The sequence below is a fragment of the Lynx rufus genome, unplaced genomic scaffold (genome assembly GCF_022079265.1).
Source record: "Lynx rufus isolate CCGP_SWC_20201006 ecotype Redwood Valley unplaced genomic scaffold, mLynRuf1.p SCAF_2, whole genome shotgun sequence".
NCBI classification, from domain to species: Eukaryota; Metazoa; Chordata; class Mammalia; order Carnivora; family Felidae; genus Lynx; species Lynx rufus.
Genome location: NW_025814834.1, coordinates 142208368 through 142229884, shown reverse-complemented (window position 1 = coordinate 142229884; position 21517 = coordinate 142208368). Strand labels below are relative to the sequence as shown.

General features: G+C 35.8%; 1 protein-coding gene across 2 annotated transcripts in view; it reads left to right on the top strand.

The window, feature by feature from the left end:
- The window catches only part of ABCD3 (ATP binding cassette subfamily D member 3), a 75517-nt gene that overhangs the window by 31090 nt on the left and 22910 nt on the right, over window positions 1–21517 (top strand). Inside the window, exons 3-10 of one of the 2 annotated variants that reach the window (XM_047084496.1) lie at window positions 653–751; window positions 4711–4799; window positions 11764–11833; window positions 13157–13254; window positions 13599–13722; window positions 14257–14313; window positions 16280–16422; window positions 19771–19840. In XM_047084496.1, the coding sequence (XP_046940452.1) occupies window positions 653–751; window positions 4711–4799; window positions 11764–11833; window positions 13157–13254; window positions 13599–13722; window positions 14257–14313; window positions 16280–16422; window positions 19771–19840 (750 nt within the window). Of the gene's footprint in view, window positions 1–652; window positions 752–4710; window positions 4800–11763; window positions 11834–13156; window positions 13255–13598; window positions 13723–14256; window positions 14314–16279; window positions 16423–19770; window positions 19841–21517 lie in introns of those variants that run through there. The other variant, XM_047084497.1, reaches the window with a different exon arrangement.

The following is a 21517-nucleotide window of genomic DNA, read 5'->3' as shown; positions in this document are numbered from 1 at the left end:
TACCTGAATCTGTCTTTTTCTTCTGGTCCTGCTTAGTGTACCTGTAACAATTTATTGGTTTATTTTTATCTGTATTTCTTCTGTTAGAATGTGAGCTGTAGGAGTAAAGGTACCTTGTCTTAGAGTTTACGAGGAAGAGAGAGTGAGTTGGTAGATTGCATGTTGGAAATGCTAAATGATAAATATAGGAAACTAAAAGTTCCCGGTAATTAATACCAGGAAAATTCCTGTTCAGGATTTTAAAAACATTCTGCTGTTAATCAGGAAGTGGATAATAGTAAGTACTTGACCATTTCTTAGCTGTGTCTCTGATCTCATCTTCTGCTTCTATCCTTTGCTTCTAGTTCCAGCCAGATTGCCATTTCGTTGTTCCTCAAGCAACTAAATTGAGCTTTCACCTTGGCATTTTACACTTGCTGTTTCTTCTGCTTGCAGTGTTCTCCCGGGTATTCCCGTGGCCCAGAACTTCTCACTTCTTTATTCAGTTTCTGATAACGTTTTATTTTCTTGAAAGCATGTTTGAAGAGCAGTGCAAGTTTGCACTCTCTGAATGCAATATCCATTTTGATAATTGTTATTACTGACTTCGATGAAATGTGGTTCTTTAATCTTATTTGTTATAAATATCTTAACTTTTTTTGTTTTAATGTAGAAAGAGGGGAAAAAAGAGCGAGCTGTGGTGGACAAGGTGTTTCTTTTAAGACTCACACGGATTCTGAAAATCATGGTCCCTAGAACATTTTGTAAAGAGGTAAGTCTTATGAAATTATATTGTTTAACTTTTTTTTTTTTTTAATTTTTTTTTTCAACGTTTATTTATTTTTGGGACAGAGAGAGACAGAGCATGAACGGGGGAGGGGCAGAGAGAGAGGGAGACACAGAATCGGAAACAGGCTCCAGGCTCCGAGCCATCAGCCCAGAGCCTGACGCGGGGCTCGAACTCACGGACTGCGAGATCGTGACCTGGCTGAAGTCGGACGCTTAACCGACTGCGCCACCCAGGCGCCCCTATTGTTTAACTTTTGAGGTTACATGAAATCAGACCAATAGCTTTTGTTATTCTACAGGTCAGATGTTTTCTGTGTAGGTAGTGAAGACTACTACTAAATTTTAATTTTTTTTTAATCATCTCCTGTCATGTAAGTACTCTTGTTGTTTGGTGCCAGTTTTTAAATAGTTTTCTCTTATTTATGAAATATTCATTATATTTTGTGTGACATGCTAGATAGAGTACTTCACTGCAGCTACCTTAAATGGTGTTGTTGTATTTTTAATTAATTTGAGGGAGAAAGAGAGGGTGCGTGTGCACTTGAGCTAGGGAGGGGGGGGAGAGAGAGAGAGAGAGAGAGAAAGAGAAAGAGAAAGAGAAAGAATGAATATCCTAAACAATCTTGGAGGAGCCTAGTACGGGGCTTAATCCCATGACCGTGAGACCATGAGCTGTGCTGAAGTTGAGTCAGATGCTTAACCAACTGAGCCACCCAAGTGCCCCCATATTGTTTTCTTATAGCTAAATTCTGTTAATAAAAACAAGATTACATTTAGAAAGACAAACATTTTTATATCATTGAGACATTAACAAGTCACATTGATTTATGGATGGAATATGTTTGAGGGTTATGCTTTTGTGTTTGATTAAATATGTTTTTGAGATGCCCAAAATGATACATGAATTCTCCCAGTAGTTTCAGGAAGTGAGCTGGTTCTAGGAATAAATTTTTATTATCTTTTCCTTTGCCCTTTTAATCAGTACTACCTTTATCGTTATTTGAGGAGTATTTTTAATGATTAAAAAATAAGATAATGCTGTGTTCTCCATCTTTAGTCACCGTCTGTACCACTAGAAATATCATTACCTTTCACTCTCTTTCCCATAATTCATCTTTTCAGTCACTGGGATTGGATCATTTTTCATTCTGAATATTCTTAACCTGGATATTGTAGTGTTCTTTAGTTAGTTTCACTTCAAAGAAGCTCCCCTTTTTATCTTCTCTGCCAAATTTATTTTCTTGAAACGTGTTTTCCATTGTTCACATTTTAAAAACCATTAGCCTTATAATCTGTGAATAGCAAGAAAAAGATAGGAAGTTCCCAGTGCACTGTAATCCCCAAAGAGAATGCACATTCCTTCGTCACACTGGACTTGCTCTCTTTCTACTTCACTTTGGCATGGTGGCTTGTGGATTCCACCGTTACGCAACTGTAAAAAATAATTTAGTAGCATTTTTTCCCCCAAATAAGATAGAGATAATACATGTTCCTTGAAGAAAAATTGGAAAATGCAGGTAGATTTTTTTCTTCTTGGTGCCTATTAGCCTCTCAGAACTTCTGTTGTTATTTTGGTGTATAGTACATATTTTAATAAAAATGAGATCACCCTGACACTTTTTAAATCTGCTCCTTTCTTTATTTTTAAATGTTTTGTAGGGTAAGTCACAACCTGACTTTGACCTGTCTTTCAGTATCATCTGCTTAGAATATTCTTTGCTATTTTGTAGTCAGGCTCTGTGCTCTTGTGCTTTCATGACCTCATGTCTATGACATCCTGCCCTCTACCCCAATAAAAACAGATATTGATAAAAAGTAGCTTCATGGTCAGTATCTTCTTGTGAAGTTTTCTCATTCTCCAACCACCTGACTGAAGAATTCTTATTTAAAATACAAACTTCTCTGGAAAGATTTGTATATTCCCCTCTTATGAGTTAGCAGTTCAGTACTTATTTGACCTTTTAGAAAGGGTTTGCTGAGCATAAAATGAATGTGAGACATTGGATGGGTCTCCGGGAATTAATTAGTAAGGAAGATAAGAAGGGCCTAAATTGGCCAACCTCGCAGCTTTGTCTAGGCCTAGCCATGCTGCAGAGTCATTTTACACACTATCTTTGAGAAATATAAAAATCCACGTTTAACCCCAGTTCACCAAAGTGAAGTAAACTCCCATAGAAATCACAGGAGATTGGAAGTAGGGATAGAGATACTAACTGATTTAGGAAATAGAGAAATGATAATACTGCATATGAATATATGGAAGTTGATCTATATGATGAGGTAAAGGACTGCCTAAATCAGTGCAGATCTTTAGTTTATGACATGTTCACAGACCCATTAACCGTGGGAATAGTAGTGATTCTAAGGACTTCTTTGTAGAAAGGTGCTTCAGGAGTGTCAGTAATCAAAGTTTGCCAGATTTTGCTAAAGTGAGCCAAGTCAGGTTGGTACTTATTTCAGGGAAAAATTAAGCCAAGAGCATAAAATGAAGGAAAAAAGAAACTATCTTTGTCTAGTGTTTCCTTTATATGTCAGTGATTAATTTAGGATCGAAATTGTGTTTAAGATCTGAATTAAAAGTTAGCATTACAGTTAAAGTGACATCTGCCCATAGTGTTTATTGAAATGAAGAGATTCTTCTGTTGCCAGTTGCATACCTAACTTTCAGATGGTGGAGAGTGTAGGAAGATGGTATCTTTGCTTTCTGGCAGATGTTGGGGTAGCAGCTTTCACTGCTCAGTTACACAGACTTTCTTTGACATTGTCTTTTCTTGTGGTTTCGTTATTCTGTGTTTATGACTCCCTGCCTCGTCTTCACGTAAAGTGCTGTATTTTGAGTACCTTCACCTTTTTAAAAAACTATTTGTTTTGTAAAATTTACATAAATAATAGTTGCAGTTGCCACTCAACTCCATATCTTTGACTTTAAATACATTATCCAACAAATGTCCCTGCTGCCACATGTCCTCTTCCCTGACTTGAGCTTCTATGTTACTGTCATTATTCTTCCAGTTTAGAAGATTTAAGTGGGGTCAGCTTTGAATGGTGTGTGTGTTGGAGGTTGGAGGGTAGGCTCTCATCTCGCAGAGAGAGTTGACTCCTCACTCAGTCTCTCATCTTTTCCCCTCGGTGATCTGTTTTCCACAGCATTGTTTAAGTAATGTCCCCTAAATGACACTTTTTCACATTTGTTCTACTTAGAGGCTTACAGTAGCTTAATACTGGTAAATTCTGCTGGATATGCAATACCATTATTCATACGGTTTTAATCTATTTTCTGTTTCCCATTAAATCCTTCATCTTTCTTTACTCATAATCCTCATTCTCTCCTTTGTTTTCCTTGGTCTGTTTGATTTGTTCCTAATGTCATAACCCTCTTTTGCCACCCCAGGCCTTCCTGTCCTGCCACTTACCACATGAAGCGATGGAAATATACTTGTCTCCTATGCTCTGTTTTCTTATTTTTTATTTCTTATTTTATATGTAAATCTTACTTTATTTCTTTTTTATGTGTAAATAACTAAATTGAGGGCAGGGGCTCAGTAACTTTAACTTTAAAAAGTTACTGTCCTTTTTCTTTATTACACTTGTATATTCACAGTACAGGACAATCATAATACACTGTGCCTCAGGTAATTTAAGTTCTACTGCTACCTTCTGTTATTGGCTAATTGTATGAAGGGAAGTCGTTTGACCTGCCTGGGATTCACTTTTGAATTCTGGATGACAGTTAGATTGAATGATTTATAAGGCTTTTTTCATTTGTATTTTTAAATTCTTTTAAAATTATATTTAAAAATTACCTGTAGGTAAAATGTCAGCTACTGTATTAAAGCTAGAATAAAGATTTGAATTTAGAAATCAAAAATCTTCACCAAAGTAATGTTTCTTTTAACCTTTAAAAATGCATTAATTTAATTTACTGTGCCTGGTTTATTTTAGACAGGTTACTTGATACTTATTGCTGTTATGCTGGTGTCTCGAACATACTGTGATGTTTGGATGATTCAAAATGGGACACTCATTGAAAGGTACTTTTCTATTCACCTTCGTCCTATATGTATAAAATACTAATTTGTCTCCTATATAACATTATCTTAAGCAAGAAATAGATTCTAAATTACATATAAATATTTAACTCAGGTGATGTATTTGTTCGTTTACTTAAATGAGTGTTTCCCATGTGCCAGGCACCATGCTACTCTGTGATAGGGATATATTGGTGAGCAGGAGAGACTCTGTACCAAGCCCTGCAGAGCTGACAGTTTATACAGGGCTCGGGACAAATAAACAAATTAAAAGGCAGTGTATTAAATGCTGTAATAGGGGTTTAAAAAAGTCACCAAGTTGGATATTTGAAATTAATCAGATGATTTGGAGGAAAAGATCAGAGCATTTCAGGGAATCACATTGAGAATGTTTACTGGAAGGAAGAAAACAATTCTTAGACATTTTCAATTTTTGAAGTTAGTGCTTTATTATGTTTTTTTCAATATAGTCTTTCTGCATATTATCACTACATTTGATCATTTTGAATTTAAAAACAGTAACAGCTGGGATATTAACATTTATCTTAATAAAGATTTTACTCCTTATGATACCAATTTGAACATCAGAGTAAAATATTTTTCTTGGAATTCTATTTCCTAGTGTGCAATATTTTATCGGAGAATTTCTTAAAGTACTTAATTAATCTAAATTAATACGTTCATTTTGAATGACAGTACTTAAAATTTTTTAATGTTCCCAAATTTTGAAATAAGGGTTGATTTTTTTTTTTTTTTCTTTCTCGATTTGCTTCTCAGGATTTATAGGATGAGAAAGAATGCTTTGTGCCCTTGTTCTGACTCATCTCTCTAGGAGAATACAGAAAGTCATTTGCAGAGGACTAAAGCCCCAACTACACGTCTTAGAACATGCGTAATTGTGTGGGCTCTTGTAGTCGACACAGGTATCCCTGAAACCTGTGGTCAGTCCCCTTTTTCTTTTAATCAGAGTAGTACGTGAACAGCTTAAAAAGGAGTACATGAACTGGACTTAGTCATAAACACACCAGTCCTGTGCCCCATTCTTCCACTTTAACTGTCGCTCCCAGAGTCAGTTCTTTTCTTTTGTTTTTACCATTTCATCTCTGTCTCTGCGTTTCAGTGTAACTTACGTTACTGTCCTAGATTTTTCAGTGTTAGAGAACATGCATTTATTTCCTACTTTGGAAGATGAGAATTTGCTCTTTTATACTCCTACCCGTGCTCACCCTCTCATGTTCTACCTCATTTATTGTTAAGTCAGAATTTATTGTTTACGTGATTTTGACTGTTTACCGCTGAGCTACATGCTGCACTTTGGTAGTTTCTTTTATGTACAACTTTTTGTTTTTCCTGGCATTTAAAAATCACAAGTTTTTGTTTGTTTGCCTTAGTTCTTTGCCTACTTCTTACTAATTCGGCTCAGACTTCCTGACAAACTGTAAAATCTTTACAGTGTTGTAATATGGTCCTGCACACCAGGATTTGATTTTTATCTCTATTTCCACTGCACGTCATACCTCTTGTCAATTTCTTGTCTTCCTGCTCTACTCAGTATTGATTGCACTTTAGGCTCACTAAATAGCAGTCCTTCTTGAATTTGCTTTTATCATGATCTTGGGAATTTCCTTTATCTTTCTCTTTTGCATTAAATAACCTGTTTTCTGAATATTTTGTCTCCCTCTTCCTTAGTTTACTTTCTCATTTTGGCAGGTGCAGTCTTTTTCTGAGAAAGGATACCAGGGAAGTAAATTTTTGAGGCCTTCCTTGTAGGTCTGATAGTCTTTCTTCTCCTCTTAAACTTGACTGATAATTTAGCTATTAATGCATTCCAACTTGGAATTCATTTTTTGTTAGAATTTTGAAAACATCACCTGTTTGTTGTCTTCTGTAGAGCTTGGCAGTTCTCAACCTTGGTTGCAGGATGATTTGAATCATCTGGGGAATTTTGAGAAGGAATAATATCTGGGCTCACCCCTACACATTCTGATTCAATTAGTCATTACTTTTTGAAACATCCCAGTGATTCTAATTTGCACCCATGGTTAAACACTGCTGGTCTAGCTGCCATGTTGGGTGTGGAGGCCCATTCTTGTGCAGATTACCCTTCCTTGGCAGTACATCTATTTTAAGTCCCTATGGAAGCTTTTATTATCATTTTTTTTATTGTTCACGTATTGCTGGTATTTGGGAATTTTACTGAATATTGCTGTGAATTTTTTTTTTTTTTTTTCATTGTTCTGGGCACTAGGTGGGCCTTTTTCTCCCCTCCCCTCCCCAGGTAGGCTTCATGCCCAGCGCAGAGTCTAACGGTGGGTCTTGAACTCACAACCCTGAGATCAAGACCTGAGCTGAGATCTAGTCAGATGCTTAAGTGACTGAGCCACCCAGGTGTCCCACTAGGTGGGTTCTTTTCTTTCTTTCTTTAAAATGTATTTATTTATTTTTGAAAGAGACAGAGCGAGCAGGCAAGGGGCAGAGAGAGAGGGAGAATTCCAAGCAGGTCCCAAGCGCTGTTAGCACAGAGCCTGATGCAGGGTTCGAACTCACAAACTGTGAGATCATGACCTGAGCTGAAACCAAGAGCCAGATGCTTAATTGACTGAGCCACCCACGCACCCCATAGGTGAGCTTTTTTCAATTTGAGGAACTCATTCTGCATTCTGAGATATTTTCTTGTGCTTTTGAAAAATTTTTTTCTCTCCCTTTTTTCTGGAATCCTTATTACTTGAGTGTTGGAACCCTAGACTGATCATCTGATTCTTATAATTTCTCTACTGTTTTCATCTCTGACATTTTCAAGGAAATTTCCTTTTACTGTATCATCCAGTGAATCTGTATTTGTCATAATTTTATTTTTAAGAGTTATCTTTTTGTATGGATGTTCATTTTTAGAGCAGTCATTCTTTCAAGTGTGTGACTTTCTTTCCTTTTTTCTTTCCTCCCTTCTTCCTTTCTTTCCTTCCTTTTCTTTCTCTTTCTCTCTCTCTCTCTCTCTCTCTCTCTCTGTCTTTTCTCTCTCACTGTCACTCTCACTCTCTCCCTGTCTCCCTGCATTGTTTCTGTTTCCTTCTTGGCCCTTTGTTCTCATCTTTGTTGTTTATGTTAGCAAAAGTGAGGGCTGAAGGAAGCCAAGTTGAGGGCTTATTGACGGTCTGGTCTTCCCGAATAGTGTTTTACAGACAGTCTGGTCATTTTTGTGTGTGTACTCTAGTGAGGAATTCAGTAAAAAATTCTAAGAAGTTTGTCATAAACATAAGTGTTTATTCATTGCTGCTAGCATATCAGCTTTGGAGGATCAATTTCATTGCTAAGTTCTGTTTATATGGGCTGTGTGCCTAAGTAATTTGAGTCTTTTGTATAACGTAGAGAAGACATTTATACCCTTTTACATGATTGTAGAATTTATAGTTTTTCCTTTGATGACTTTATTATCTAAATGCCATATCTATTAATAAAAATACAGTCTCACCAATTACAGCATTGTTAAATACTTAACAGCAAAAAATGTGCAGGTTATATACACTATGAACTTATTAGCTATCTGTGTAGAAAGTTACATATTATCTATAAATAACCTTGCACAACCTTGGTATAGTATAGGAAAAGTAGTTTATTTCGTAAACTTTTTTCCCCCTTTTATTTACATTTTGTGATTTCACGTTTTGTAATCTAAAATAATATTTACTCTTATATCTTATAAACTATGGATTTCCAACTTTAACTGAATAGACACTGATATTAGTTTTCTCACAGACTTAATGCCCTGGAGAAAATGCATTGCCAAGAGTAGGTGGTACATTATTTGGTGATGATGGACAGGAGGAAGATTATTATCTGGCATAAGCCAGGTTATAATTCTGTTAGATAGAGTAATCAATTTGTTGGGTACTCAGTTTTAAAATGTAGTTTTGAGATGTAGAAAAAAAATGAAAAACAAAACTACTTAAGGGTTTCTAAATAACATATTATTTTGATACTATTTAAATGTACAGAAGAGTTGCAAGAACAGTGCAAGGAGCTTCCTTACACTCTTAACCCATATTCATCAATTGTGAAATGGTCATTTTAAAGTTGTTAATTTTCTGCTTGATAAATATTTTTGAGCTTCTATGTATGAGATCTTTGATCTTTGGTTAAATTTAACATCTTTAAATGTGAATTCATAATATGAAAGTTTTATTTGAAAAATAACACATTCCTCTAACTCGGTACTAATGCCACATTGTAAATTGGTTTATCTGTCTTTTCCTTTTTGCCTCTGCCACGGAGGTTTAGATTCATGTATTTCTCCTAAAAAAAAAAAAAAAAAAAAAGAGTCTCAAAAAGACTCATGATGGTCCGTAATGTACATTTTAATATCCCTTACATGTTTATTTGTTAGCAGTGGCTAAAAGCTTTGGAGTATGGGCACATTTTAACAGGACAGACTCCTTCTTTAAGGTAGAGACTGGTAATTCCATGATTTGAAGGAGAATCCTTCATACCTTGTTGCTGCTGTAGTGGAATCATAAAGATATATTTTATTTTCACCCAGGCTACAGGCAGCATTTTAAAATCACCAAATCATCATTTATAAAAGGCTTAAATGTTTTGGAAGTAATAATGATGTAAATAAACTGTAAAATTATTCTTTATTATTATTTTTCCTTTGCAGCGGAATAATAAGCAGAAATAAGGCTTTATTCAAGAAACCATTTTTTAAATTTATAGCTGCTACTCCAATGGTAAACCATTGCTGAATGATAGCATGTGCTTTACCAAGTTTTATAATCTTGTGTGTTTCACAGCTTGGGCTAAAGCTAAAGCACTTTGGTTTTATGTAAAGTTTGGTTCAAGTCATTTTAACTTAAACCTCTAAACTTTTTGTACTGTCTTAATTGCTTCTTGTTTTTAATATTCTTTTAAAAAAATTTTTTTAATGTTTATTTTTGAGAGAGAGAGAGAGACAGAGCATGAGTGGGGGAGGAGCAGAGAGAGAGGGAGACACAGAATCGGAAACAGGCTCAGAGCTGTCAGCACAGAGCCCGACGCAGGGCTCGAACTCACGAACGGTCAGATCATGACCTGAGCTGAAGTCGGATGCTTAACTGACTAAGCCACCCAGACGCCCCTTTAATTTTCTTGTTTCTACAAACATTTTTATATGATTCTATTTTAGCTTTTTCTAGTTCAACATAAAATTAAAAAACAAATTGTTTAGCACTTCTATCAAATTTGGACTATTAATTTTTTATCAGTCTAAAGGAGCATTTCCCTAAGTATGTCCTGTCTATGTATGACAGAGGAGATGCTACACGCTATAGAACTGTCTCAAAAGAGTTTCAGTGCAACACGTCATACTGTAAGAGCTTTGAGAAGACCTTTTGTAAAGACATTTGCTAGCTTTGTTTAGCCCAGATTTTCCAAATTTATTTGACCATACAACTTTTTTGCTCTAAAAGACCAGGTAACATTACATGGCATCATTCACCTATTCCCTCATAAAAATAAAATTATTACCATATCATTTTTTTGTGGTGTGGAGCTAGGTTTTGTTTTGTTCTGTTTTTTCAGTTATTTTGCAGTTCTTTTTTTTTTCAACGTTTTTTTATTTATTTTTGGGACAGAGAGAGACAGAGCATGAACGGGGGAGGGGCAGAGAGAGAGGGAGACACAGAACCGGAAACAGGCTCCAGGCTCCGAGCCATCAGCCCAGAGCCCGACGCGGGGCTCGAACTCACGGACCGCGAGATCGTGACCTGGCTGAAGTCGGACGCTTAACCGACTGCGCCACCCAGGCGCCCCTGTTTTTTCAGTTATTTTGAAAGAGCAGAGGAGGGGCAGAGAGAGAGAGAATCCCAAGCAGACCCTGTGCTGTCAGCATGGAACCCAACTCTGGGCTTGATTCCACAAACTGAGATCATGACCTAAGCCAAAAAATCAAGAGTCAGATGCTTAACCGACTGAGCCACCCAGGTCCCCGTGGAGCTAGGTTAAATCATTTAGTGCATTGTTTTTCAAAATATATTTTACTTATATTTGAATATTAATAAATGCTATTTGAGAAAAAGAGTGTGTGACCAAAGAAGTTCTATTATTTTAGTAGATCACAGACATAAGGTACTCAGAGATCCTTTACTTATATGATAGTTTTCAAAAAAGTAGTGGAACCCTTACTTTGAATAAGTTCTTAATGGATATTTTTAGAACAGATAAATATGTAAAACAAATGAACATAAAAGAAGAGTTGGTTTAGTTTAAGTGTGTTAACACCTCTGAAGCCTCTGCAAAACCATCCTGAGGCTCTGAGGAACCCCACTAATCTACTTTCTGATTTATCATTTAGTCCTGGGGTCAGCAAACAAGCCTCCACAGGACAAATCCCACTGCCATCTGCTTTGGAAAATTTTATTAGGACACAGCCAGTCTCATTCTTGGTTTTTGCTTCTGCAACTGCAGAATTGAGTAGTTGGAACAGAGACCTTCCTGCCCACGAAAGCTTAAAATATTTACTCTTGACCTTTTGCAGTGAGTTTGCTGATCTGTCATTAGTCTGTCTCTGCAATTAGTTCATACAAATGAGAATCATGGTATTAAAATATTTAAAAACAAAGAAATACTAGCTAATTTCATCCATAATAACCCATTCCTGACTCTATAAAGTTAATTGTTTTGCCATCTAAGCTCCTTTTGTGGCAGTTTAAGCCTTTTTTTTAAATTGCCATTTTTACTAAGGAAAGAACTAAAGAAATTATTCGTATTTGATTTTGCCATTTATAGAGGGATTTGCAGGCAGCCTATGTAAAATGATTAAATTTCAAAAGTTAGAAACATGTTTTTGCAAGAAAATGTTTTTCAGCACCTTTTTTTCTTATTGATTCTTTTGAGTCAATAAAAATTTCCAAGAGTAATTTTAGAGCTTTACAGGGTTTTTAGTGTGAAATATTGCTTCTTTTGCAACTAATGCATTGCATGTGGTGGTTTGCAGTGGTATCATTGGTCGTAGCAGGAAAGATTTCAAGAGATACTTATTCAACTTCATCGCTGCCATGCCTCTCGTAAGTGTAATTCTTTAAAAGTCTTTACATACGGACAAATTTGTATCTTACTAAAATCTTCAAAGATTTGTTTGTACTTCTTAACTTTAAAGATTTATGATACTAAGTTCCTATTCCGAGTTTAGTTTTGTAACTTAGAGCAGAATCTTTCAATGTAAACCTTTATCCTAGATAGAAAAATAAATTGGATTGATGTGTATTTTTTTTTTTTTTTTAACCTTTAGGCCAGGGTATCTCTGATGTTTAGTAGCATTGCACTTGATGGTAGTAGTGCCCCTCCCCCAGTTTTGATGACCAAGTATGTCTCTAGGACATTGCCATATGTTCCATGGAGGCTGGGGTGGGGGTAGGCACGGTGGCAAAATCACCCTGGTTGAGAACCATTGCTTTAGGCCATTTATAGTAACTTGAACCACTGATGTAGTTTAAGTTAAATTGGATTTATTTATTTATTTGTTTGTTTGTTTAAAATGGGAATTTATTATCTATTTATTAAAAATAAAGGTCAGTGTTTGGTTTAAATCATAAGTGATTTTCTTAGCTTGGTTCTTTATTGTCACTATAAGAATTTTAATATAAATATATCTGAGAAAAATTTGATTGTAAAATCCAGTTAATCAGAAAATATGTCAGAGATTTAATAAAGCTTGAGGAATATACATACATGGCTTTTAGACCTTTAAAAAATTGAGATAAGTAGTATAGATATCAGTAAAAGATTGAGATTCAGTAGGCAGCCAGTGTTTTCTTGAGAAAATATTCATATAAATGAGTTTGGAACTGTGGAAGAATTAATTTATTAATTTTAATATAATGATGGAAAAGAGAAATAAAGATGACTCTAGAAATACTCTGGAAATGGTATTAGTTGGTGTGAAACTTAGAGTACTTTTTTTTAACAAATGCAAATGAAAATAGAATTTCATTGTCTAGGGTTGTCAGTGCTTGTAGTAGGAAACAAAATATAAACGCAAATGTTAGGACTCCTTTACATTGGATACAAAGGTGACAGATTAGGCTTTTTGTTTGTTTACAAAAAAAAGTAGCAAGGTGCTTCTCATAATTGATGATACTAACATATTCTAAAATTGAGTGTCAAGTTAGGTTTTAATAATATATCACGATAGTATAGCCAATTGCATTTGGTTTAGCATATTGTCTTTGTATCTTTGTAAACTCTAAGTAAAACAGAACTGAAGTACATCAGTTTGGACTGTTGGTAATAAAAATCATAGGATTTAGGGACATACCCAATGAAAGAGAAATAAATTGTAATTTTATAAGTAGAAATGTAGTGAAACCAGTAATATCTGTTTGTTTCAGATCTCTCTGGTTAATAACTTCTTGAAGTTTGGGTTAAATGAGCTCAAACTGTGCTTCCGCATAAGACTAACTAAATACCTCTATGAGGAGTATCTCCAGTAAGTGATAACCTATTTTTGTATTAAAAATGCTTAAATTGAATAGAAATGCTTATGATATTGAGATATAGAGGTTTTTCCTTTGTATTGAATATGTTTTTCAAGGGAATTGCTCTTGGACCCAGAAGCATACAAGGAAAGCCCTCAGTAATTTAGACTCTCCTACGGGCCTTTCCGTTAATCGACAAGTCATCCTTCTCTGGATGTTCTTCCTTGTTTCTAAAATCAGTTAGGACAATCTTTAGGGACTCTTCTAGCTCCGGACTTTTCTGTGTCTATGAATTTACACTATGTGCTAAAATGTGATTGTTTGTTTTAATGTCATTTTTTTACTGCTATTATAGAGCTTTCACATATTATAAAATGGGAAATCTGGACAACAGAATAGCCAATCCAGACCAGCTGCTTACACAAGATGTAGAAAAGTTTTGTAACAGTGTAGTTGATCTGTATTCAAATCTTAGTAAGGTAAGTTTCTTTATTTTCTTTTTTTAAACTATCAGAAAATTATAGGTTCATTCAATTATTTCAACACATGGATGTTTTGATAAAGTAATAGAATTAAACAATATTACAAGTAGAAAGAGCCTTTTGTTTTATAGGTGCAGATATATAGAAACCAGAAAAGGTGGTACTAGATTTGGGGTTCCATCTTAGGTCCTTGTATTCAGTGTCTTTACACTACATTGAGAAACTACTGAGTTACTCATGGTTAATTATCACAGTAGAGCTTCCTTAGTTATTGGAAGGTGATACATGTTTTTCCCACTTGATGGTCAGTAGACATTGGTCATGCTGTCTCTATTTTAAGTTTTTAAGAACTGTTTCTTTTATGTATTTGTTGATCTACATACTGTTATAGTACATTATATATAGTGGGAACTCTGCGTGTTGACAAGTATGTGTTAAATGTTGAATAGTATTTTATATTTGTTGTGTTAGCTATATATCTATGCATTCCAGTTCTTTTTAATTCCTTACCTTCTAATATTTACGTTACAGCCATTTTTAGACATAGTTTTGTATATCTTCAAGTTAACAAGTGCGATAGGAGCTCAGGTGAGTTTAATCTCTTTTAAATTGCTCTAATATGGTGTTGTAAATAGCTGGAGTGTTTGTAGGAGTTTTTATATATCTCAAAGAATGTGCTTTTATGACATGTACCTAATAAAGTCTAGTTTATAAACTCATACTGTACATAAACTCATACTGTACTAGAGACTTAGAAAGTATTCTAAGGTGTTTTAATTTTCCTTAAGGCAGATACTTGGAAAGTTTCTGTGACATTTATAACCGGAAGTGCTTTAACAATGACATACATGTACTTACTGTTGTAAAGTAATGGCTAAATAAGAAGAGATTTGGAGGCAGCTATTTTAATATGAAACTTGAATGTTAAAATGTCAGAAATACCTTTAGAGTGGCTATAACTGTTTATTACATCATATATAATTTTATAAAAATGTAAATGGTTGACTATCTCATGAGCCTTATTACCCTGTCTTTCTGATACTCGTGTTGGTAAGAATGACCTTTAGATTTTCTCTGAGTATTCTCATTGAAGTATTACTTTAGGCATTTAATACATTATTGTTACATATTTATCACACAACCATGTAATAATGTGGCCATTGTATATATATGTGCACGTGTATGTGTACACATTTTGTAGTTGAGAATATATGATTTCTATAGTGGATTTAGCTTTTTTTCCAGAATACTGGGAAAGTAGTTTTTTATTTGAATTCTCTTATCTACCTTACTAACTTTTTGCTACCCGGTGATCTAAGTTTAATCATTCTTCTAGTTTGTTTTTACTATAAGCAAGTGAATAGGCCTAATGCCTCTCATCTGTGTGCTCCAATATTTTTATGGTACTTAGTACATTTTTATACTTAAATAATCTTTCCATGTATCCCTGTTATCCAATTCTGGTTCTCAAAGGTAGAAACTATGTTTTAGTTCTTTCCTTTGCCCATTCTTGCAGTAATTGTTGAACTGCATTGAATCAATCATATTTAATTTAAAAAAATATTGAATACACATTATAGTCCACACATCTTGTGTTAGGTGGTAAGGATAAAAAAGATGAATAAGACACAGTTCCTGCTGAAGAAGGTTTACAATCTAATAGAAGAATAGATATTCAGATTATTATAAGGTCGAGTGCTAAGTTCAGTAACAGAAGTTTGAATAAAATCTTTAGTGTCCGGAAGAATTGGAGGTGATATTTGAGCTGCTCTGAGGAGGATGAGTAGGCATCCATTAGATATGTCAGGTTTGCCAGGCATAAGAACAACTTCATTGAATGGCGTGTTCAGGAAGTTGTTTTTTCAGCATGGCGGAACATACGATATAGGTGGGAGTGAGGGAGTACCTGTGATGAACTTGGAGAGGTGAGCTTAAAGCTTCTCCCTTGGGTTGGTCAGTGGGTGATGTGGTGACTCACCAAGTTACAAGCTGTGGCAGCTGCAGGCAAGATGTAGAGGGAAGGGCAATTAGAGCTGGCTTGGGGGACTTTGCTTGAGGCCCTACAGAGTAGTGAGGTGTTAAGTGTATGGTACTTACTTGGAGATATTGTCTTGGATTCTTAAGAGTGATGGGGGTAGAGATAAAAATTTGGGAGAAGAGATCTAAGGAAGAAACCTCAGGGAATATTAACATTCCAGGAGAAGGCAAAAAAAAAGAGGTCTGAGACTTTCTGTGGAATCTTAAGGGAATATCAGGAAGAGTTTCATCAGAAGAGTTTTAGATGCTATAGGAAGAGTGTAGACTGCAATTAGGAATTTTTGGGTGAACAAATTCAGGAGACCGTACAGTGTTGGAGGAAGAGTTGATGAGTAGTTAAAAGGATGAAATGCCCAGTGTGTCCTTTCTCAAAAAAGAGTTAAGGGGAAAAAATTAACCAAAAGAGCAGTTTTTCTCAAAGCCACTGGAGCTAATTATAGAAATTGTACATGTTGCATCCGGTGAATGTATTATGATATCCTTAAACTTTGTATATTCTCTCTTCCAATAATAATAGGGCCCAGCAAGTATGATGGCCTACTTGGTTGTTTCTGGGCTATTCCTAACTCGACTTAGAAGACCCATTGGTAAGATGACAGTAACTGAGCAAAAGTATGAGGGAGAGTATAGATACGTTAATTCCCGGCTCATCACCAACAGGTAAGGAGCAATGTATTAAAGGAATTTAGCTGTGGGGCACCGGGGTGACCAGTCAGTTAAGCGTCCGACTTTGGCTCAGGTCATGATCTCATGGTTCGTGAGTTCGAGTCCCACATCAGGCTCTGTGCTGTCAGCACAGAGGCTGCTTTAGATCTCTGTCCCCCTCTCTTTCTGCCCGTCCTCTGCTCCCGCTCTCTCTCTCAAAAATAAACAAACATTAAAAAATAATAATAATCATTAAAAAATGAAGGAATTTAGCGGTATTAAAAATGTGTTTTTATGAATATTGATGTCATGTAAGTTAACTCCAAAAAGTGTGGTAGACAGTGTTACTAAAATTGTGTTTGTGAATTTCCCTCTTTTGAAAATATACATTATGAAAGATAATCAGTTTTATACAAGAGTAATCTTCCACATTTCTAATTCTTTTTCTTAACTGTGTAGTATCCTTGGTTCACCTCTTCATATCTTTTATTGACTAATTTTCTGTTCATTTCACTTTAAACATGCTCAAAATATAATTCAAATTCTGATTTACTTACAATACTTCTTCAAGGAAAATTCTATCTCAGCTTATCCACAAATACTTTTGAGACTGTTGGGAATTCTTAGTAATTCAGTCTTCCTGCATCTGTCTCTATTTTCCTATTTTCCAGATAGTTTCCAAAATAGGAAGAAAAAGTATTAGGCTTTGGAGCCAGCCTGACTAGTTTCAAAATCTGCCTCCTCCATTTACCAGTTATATATTATACAACTTTCGGCAAGTTAGTTATAGCTTCACTTTTCTTGTTTATGATAGATAATATAGGGCTGTTGTGAGGATTAAATATGAAATATATACAAAGCTTCCAGCACAGGTTTTGATATGTAGTTTGTACTCAGTAAACTTTCTCATGTATTAATGTATGTATATATTAATCTGTCAACCTTACCTCATTTTGAGAATCCTGATCTTTATTTAGTACCCCATAAGCATTTACAGACTTATTCAGAATACTTTTTTTTAGGGGCACCTGGGTGGCTCAGTTGGTTAAGCGTCTGACTCTTGACTTCAGTTCAGGTTATGATCTCACGGTTCGTGGGCTTGAGCCCTGGTCAGGCTCTGCGCTAACAGTGTGGAGCCTGCTTGGGATTCTCTCTTTGTCCCTCTCTTTCTCTGCCCCTCCTCTGCTTTCTCTCTCTCTCTCTCTCTCTCTCTCAAAATAAATAAACTTAAAAAATATTTTAAAAATATTACTCTTTTAATAATTCCCTCTTCCTTTATTTCCTTGCATTGCTAAAATGGTACCAATGTTAAATAGAATTTTGTGCTGTAGGGAGGCTGAGGAATAGATGATTGGTTGAGTAGAGAGGTGATTTACCAAGTGAATGGAAGATGGTATCAGCTAGAATGCTTTCTTTTACAAGAAACAGAAAACCCTGATTCAGGTGGCTGTAACAATAAGGACATTTACTACTTGACATAAGAACTCATAAGATGCCTGTTCCAGGCACAGCATGATCAGGGCTCTGGCTTCTTTTATGTTCTCTTGGCTCAGCCCTCCTTTGTACGTTCCTCTTTTCCTCAGCCTAAGTTTTCTTGTGATTACAAGATGGCGAAGCAGTTCCAGATGTCACCAGCACTCCTCCCCTGTAAAAAGTCCAGAAATCAGGCCATCTCTTCACGAGAGCAGGAAAACTTTCCCGGAAGTCCCATGGCTGACTTTGTTTCACCTCTCATTGACCAGAATTATCACTTACCCATGTCTGAAGCAGTCACAGTAAAGTGATTGCCTGAGACCAAATGGAACTCATTCCTTGTAGATAGATAACTAAGAAAATTGGAGTTCTCTTAGGAAGAAGGATGTGGAAGAGAATTAATGGTAGATGCCCAGCCATAGTATTCTAGGATGTTTTTGCCCTTTCAGGTTTTAGATTGGGGCTAAAATGACTCAGTGGTATGTTCACTTTATCTTCCTCCATGGGCTTAAATGTGCAGAGGAGGTAGAAGTAAGCGAGAAACTAATTATAGGTATAGAATTGTTTTTAAACTGGAACTCTGATACCCTGGGGCTCTATATGATTGTGTCAAGGAAATGGTGAAACACAGGTCAAACGTGATTAATTTTTATACGAAGTTAATTTTACTTGAAGGGGCTGAGGCAAGAGCTACCTTGTTTTTATAATGGGAAAAATGCAGGTACATTTTGGAGTAGAATATGCAATTCACATAAATTTTTAAGGGAAAAAGAGACTTTAAGGAAATATTGGGTGTTTATTGAAGGCTTTTCAACTCTGCCCTCTAGACTCCTATGTAAATCTTTACTTTTCTCTGCTGCTGTAAGAGCTACTTTTCTGGGAATGTTTACATCATACTGATGTATGGGAAGACTAGACTTGAGGGTCAGGTATGGTTTACAATCTTATCTGCTTGACTTGCTAGCTGTATGATAACAGATTTTCTTAACTGCACTGAACCTTTCTTCATCTGTAAGAATGCCCTTTTTCTTCTAGTCAAGATTCTTGTGGCCCTTATGGACCCATTCAGTCCAGCTCAAGAAAAGGAGAGTTGTTGTGAGGAAATGGTGGGGTTCCCAGAATAAGAATGACTGTTCAGCTGGGCCTCCTGGAAGCTGGCACTGTGAAATCATTTGGAGTTGGTTTGCTTTTCAGTCTTTCAAAGGCTGCATGTCATGGCATCGCTCAGTAGCTTCTTCTACCTGTTATTTATCCTCTCCCTCCTGTGTGTAGGGTCTATACTCCATTTGTCATCTATAATGGCTGTCCCAGCCCTGCTTTCCTATATATCATAGCAGCTTCCTTCTTATTTTTTATTAAAGAAATTAATTAAATTTCTGAGGACTCACCTGGCACATATTTTCCAACCAGGCTACAGGTGGCATATGCAACATATGGCTGCAGTTCAGTCTGTGATCCGGTTAGGTGTGTGTTCCTGTGCTCTCTGGTCAGCTGAGCTTGGAGCAGGATCTCCAGCACAGAACTGTGGCAAGACACACCCATTAAGCCTATAATCTTAAGTGTCCACTGAAGTTTTTTTTTAATGTTTATTTATATTTGAGAGACAGAGACAGAGCATGAGTGGGGAAGGGCTAGAGAGAGGGAGCTACAGAATCTGAAGCAGGCTCCAGGCTCTGAGCCATCAGCATAGAGCCCAATGCGGGTCTCGAACCCACAAACCGTGAGGAGATCATGACCTGAGCTGAAGTCATATGCTTAACCTGCTGAGCCACCCAGGCACCCCCTAAATGTCCATATCAATAAAATATTCAGTCATCAAATACTCTATTTCAGTTGTTTTTCAGGCATAGATAATATTAAAATTAATTACTAAATTATTTTCTTTAATAGTGAAGAAATTGCCTTTTACAATGGAAATAAGAGAGAAAAGCAGACAATCCACTCAGTCTTCCGAAAACTGGTAAGATAACATGCTTGAGGCTCGTGTATTTATGGAAAGATTATTTTTGGCCCGTGATTATCTGTATCTATAGGTATATATCTTTAATCTATAGGTATATATCTTTAATCCTTAAGCTTTTCATTTTTAAACAGCTATGAAGTATTTTTATGCTGTATTTTCATAAAAAATATAAGAATAAAAACTATCCTATTAGTGTATTAAGGCTCCCGTTACAAACATTATTTATTTATTAAAATAATTGTCAGTGTATTTTTAGAGATGCACAGGCGTCTTATTTAGAGATAAATTCTTTGGTTTCTGTAGCATTCTTGAAGATATTATTATGATGATTATTATTTAGAATTGGGGTTGGCAAACTGTTTCTGTAAAAGACAAGATAGTAGATCTGTACCTTAGGCTTCTTAGACCGTATGGTCTGTGTTGTACCTATTCAGTTCTGCCCTTCAAAAGTAACTCTACACTCTGTAAATGAGTGGGTGTGACTGTGTTCCAATAATACTTTATTTACAAAAATACGTGGCAGGCTGCATTTGTACTTTGGGCCATATGGTTGGTTGACCCTTGATTTAGGGTTCCAAACATTGTTTCTAGTGAAAACTGTACATACATCAGTTCTTTTCTTGCCATTTGGAAAATTTGAATTCAAGGAATTTTATTCATTCATTTAAAAGATACTGAGTGCCATCTAGGTGCCCATGCTTATTCCAGGTGCTGGTAATATTGTGGACGTGACATACAAAATCCTGCCTGTAAGGAGCTTACATTTAAGTGGAAGTTTGTGAAATTAAGTGTATATTTGAAGTGATTTAAAAAGGTTAAGGAAACTCCTTTTAAATTCCTTATTTCAGAAATTGGATTTTTGCCTTGCTTATATTTAACGTGACTGAACTTTGATAGTGCTTACTGATAAAATGCATTTAGGGTAATTTTCCAGGGAACTGCTGCTGTTCACCAGCTCACTCTTTACATGGCTTGCTTATTCTTATCCTTAGATTTTAGCCCCAAAGTTAACAGCTTATTGTGCCCTTGCCTTCTCTGGTTAGTCTATGTGAAATGGCCTTCCCGATTTAACGATCTGTTTCTTTAAAAGCATATATTGCAATTTATATTTATCTTATTTGTTTTCTAGTTTGTCTTTTTCATGAGGATGTAAACTCCATGAGCTCAGGGACCTTGTCTGTTTTATTCACTGTTGTATCTCCAGCATTGAGCATAGCATATAACACATGGCATTTGGTGAATAAATGTTCCAGTCATTGTACTTTCACAAGAGGTAGTAAGAGTAAGCCACCCTGACGTGCATGGAGTGAGCAAGTTAGTCACAGAATAGAAATATCAAGGAAGATGGTATTCCTGGCCAAGAGAACAACAGAAGGAAAGCCTTAAGACAGGAACATGTTTGAGGAACCAGTATTTCTGGAACTCAGAGAGAAGGAGCAGCTTAGATTAAATTTAGGATAGAGCCCAGTGCCAAATCATGCAGGGCCTTGAATAATCTGATAAAAAGGCAGAATACAAAACATTTTTAGATTTGTTATTTTAAGGTACTGCATTTAACTGAGATTAAAGCTACAGACTAGGGCTGCGCAGCATTGATTACATTAGCACTTGGTTCAGATAGAGTGTAATATGATTCTTAGAGAAAGCATAGACCAGATGTCTCCAACTAAAGCA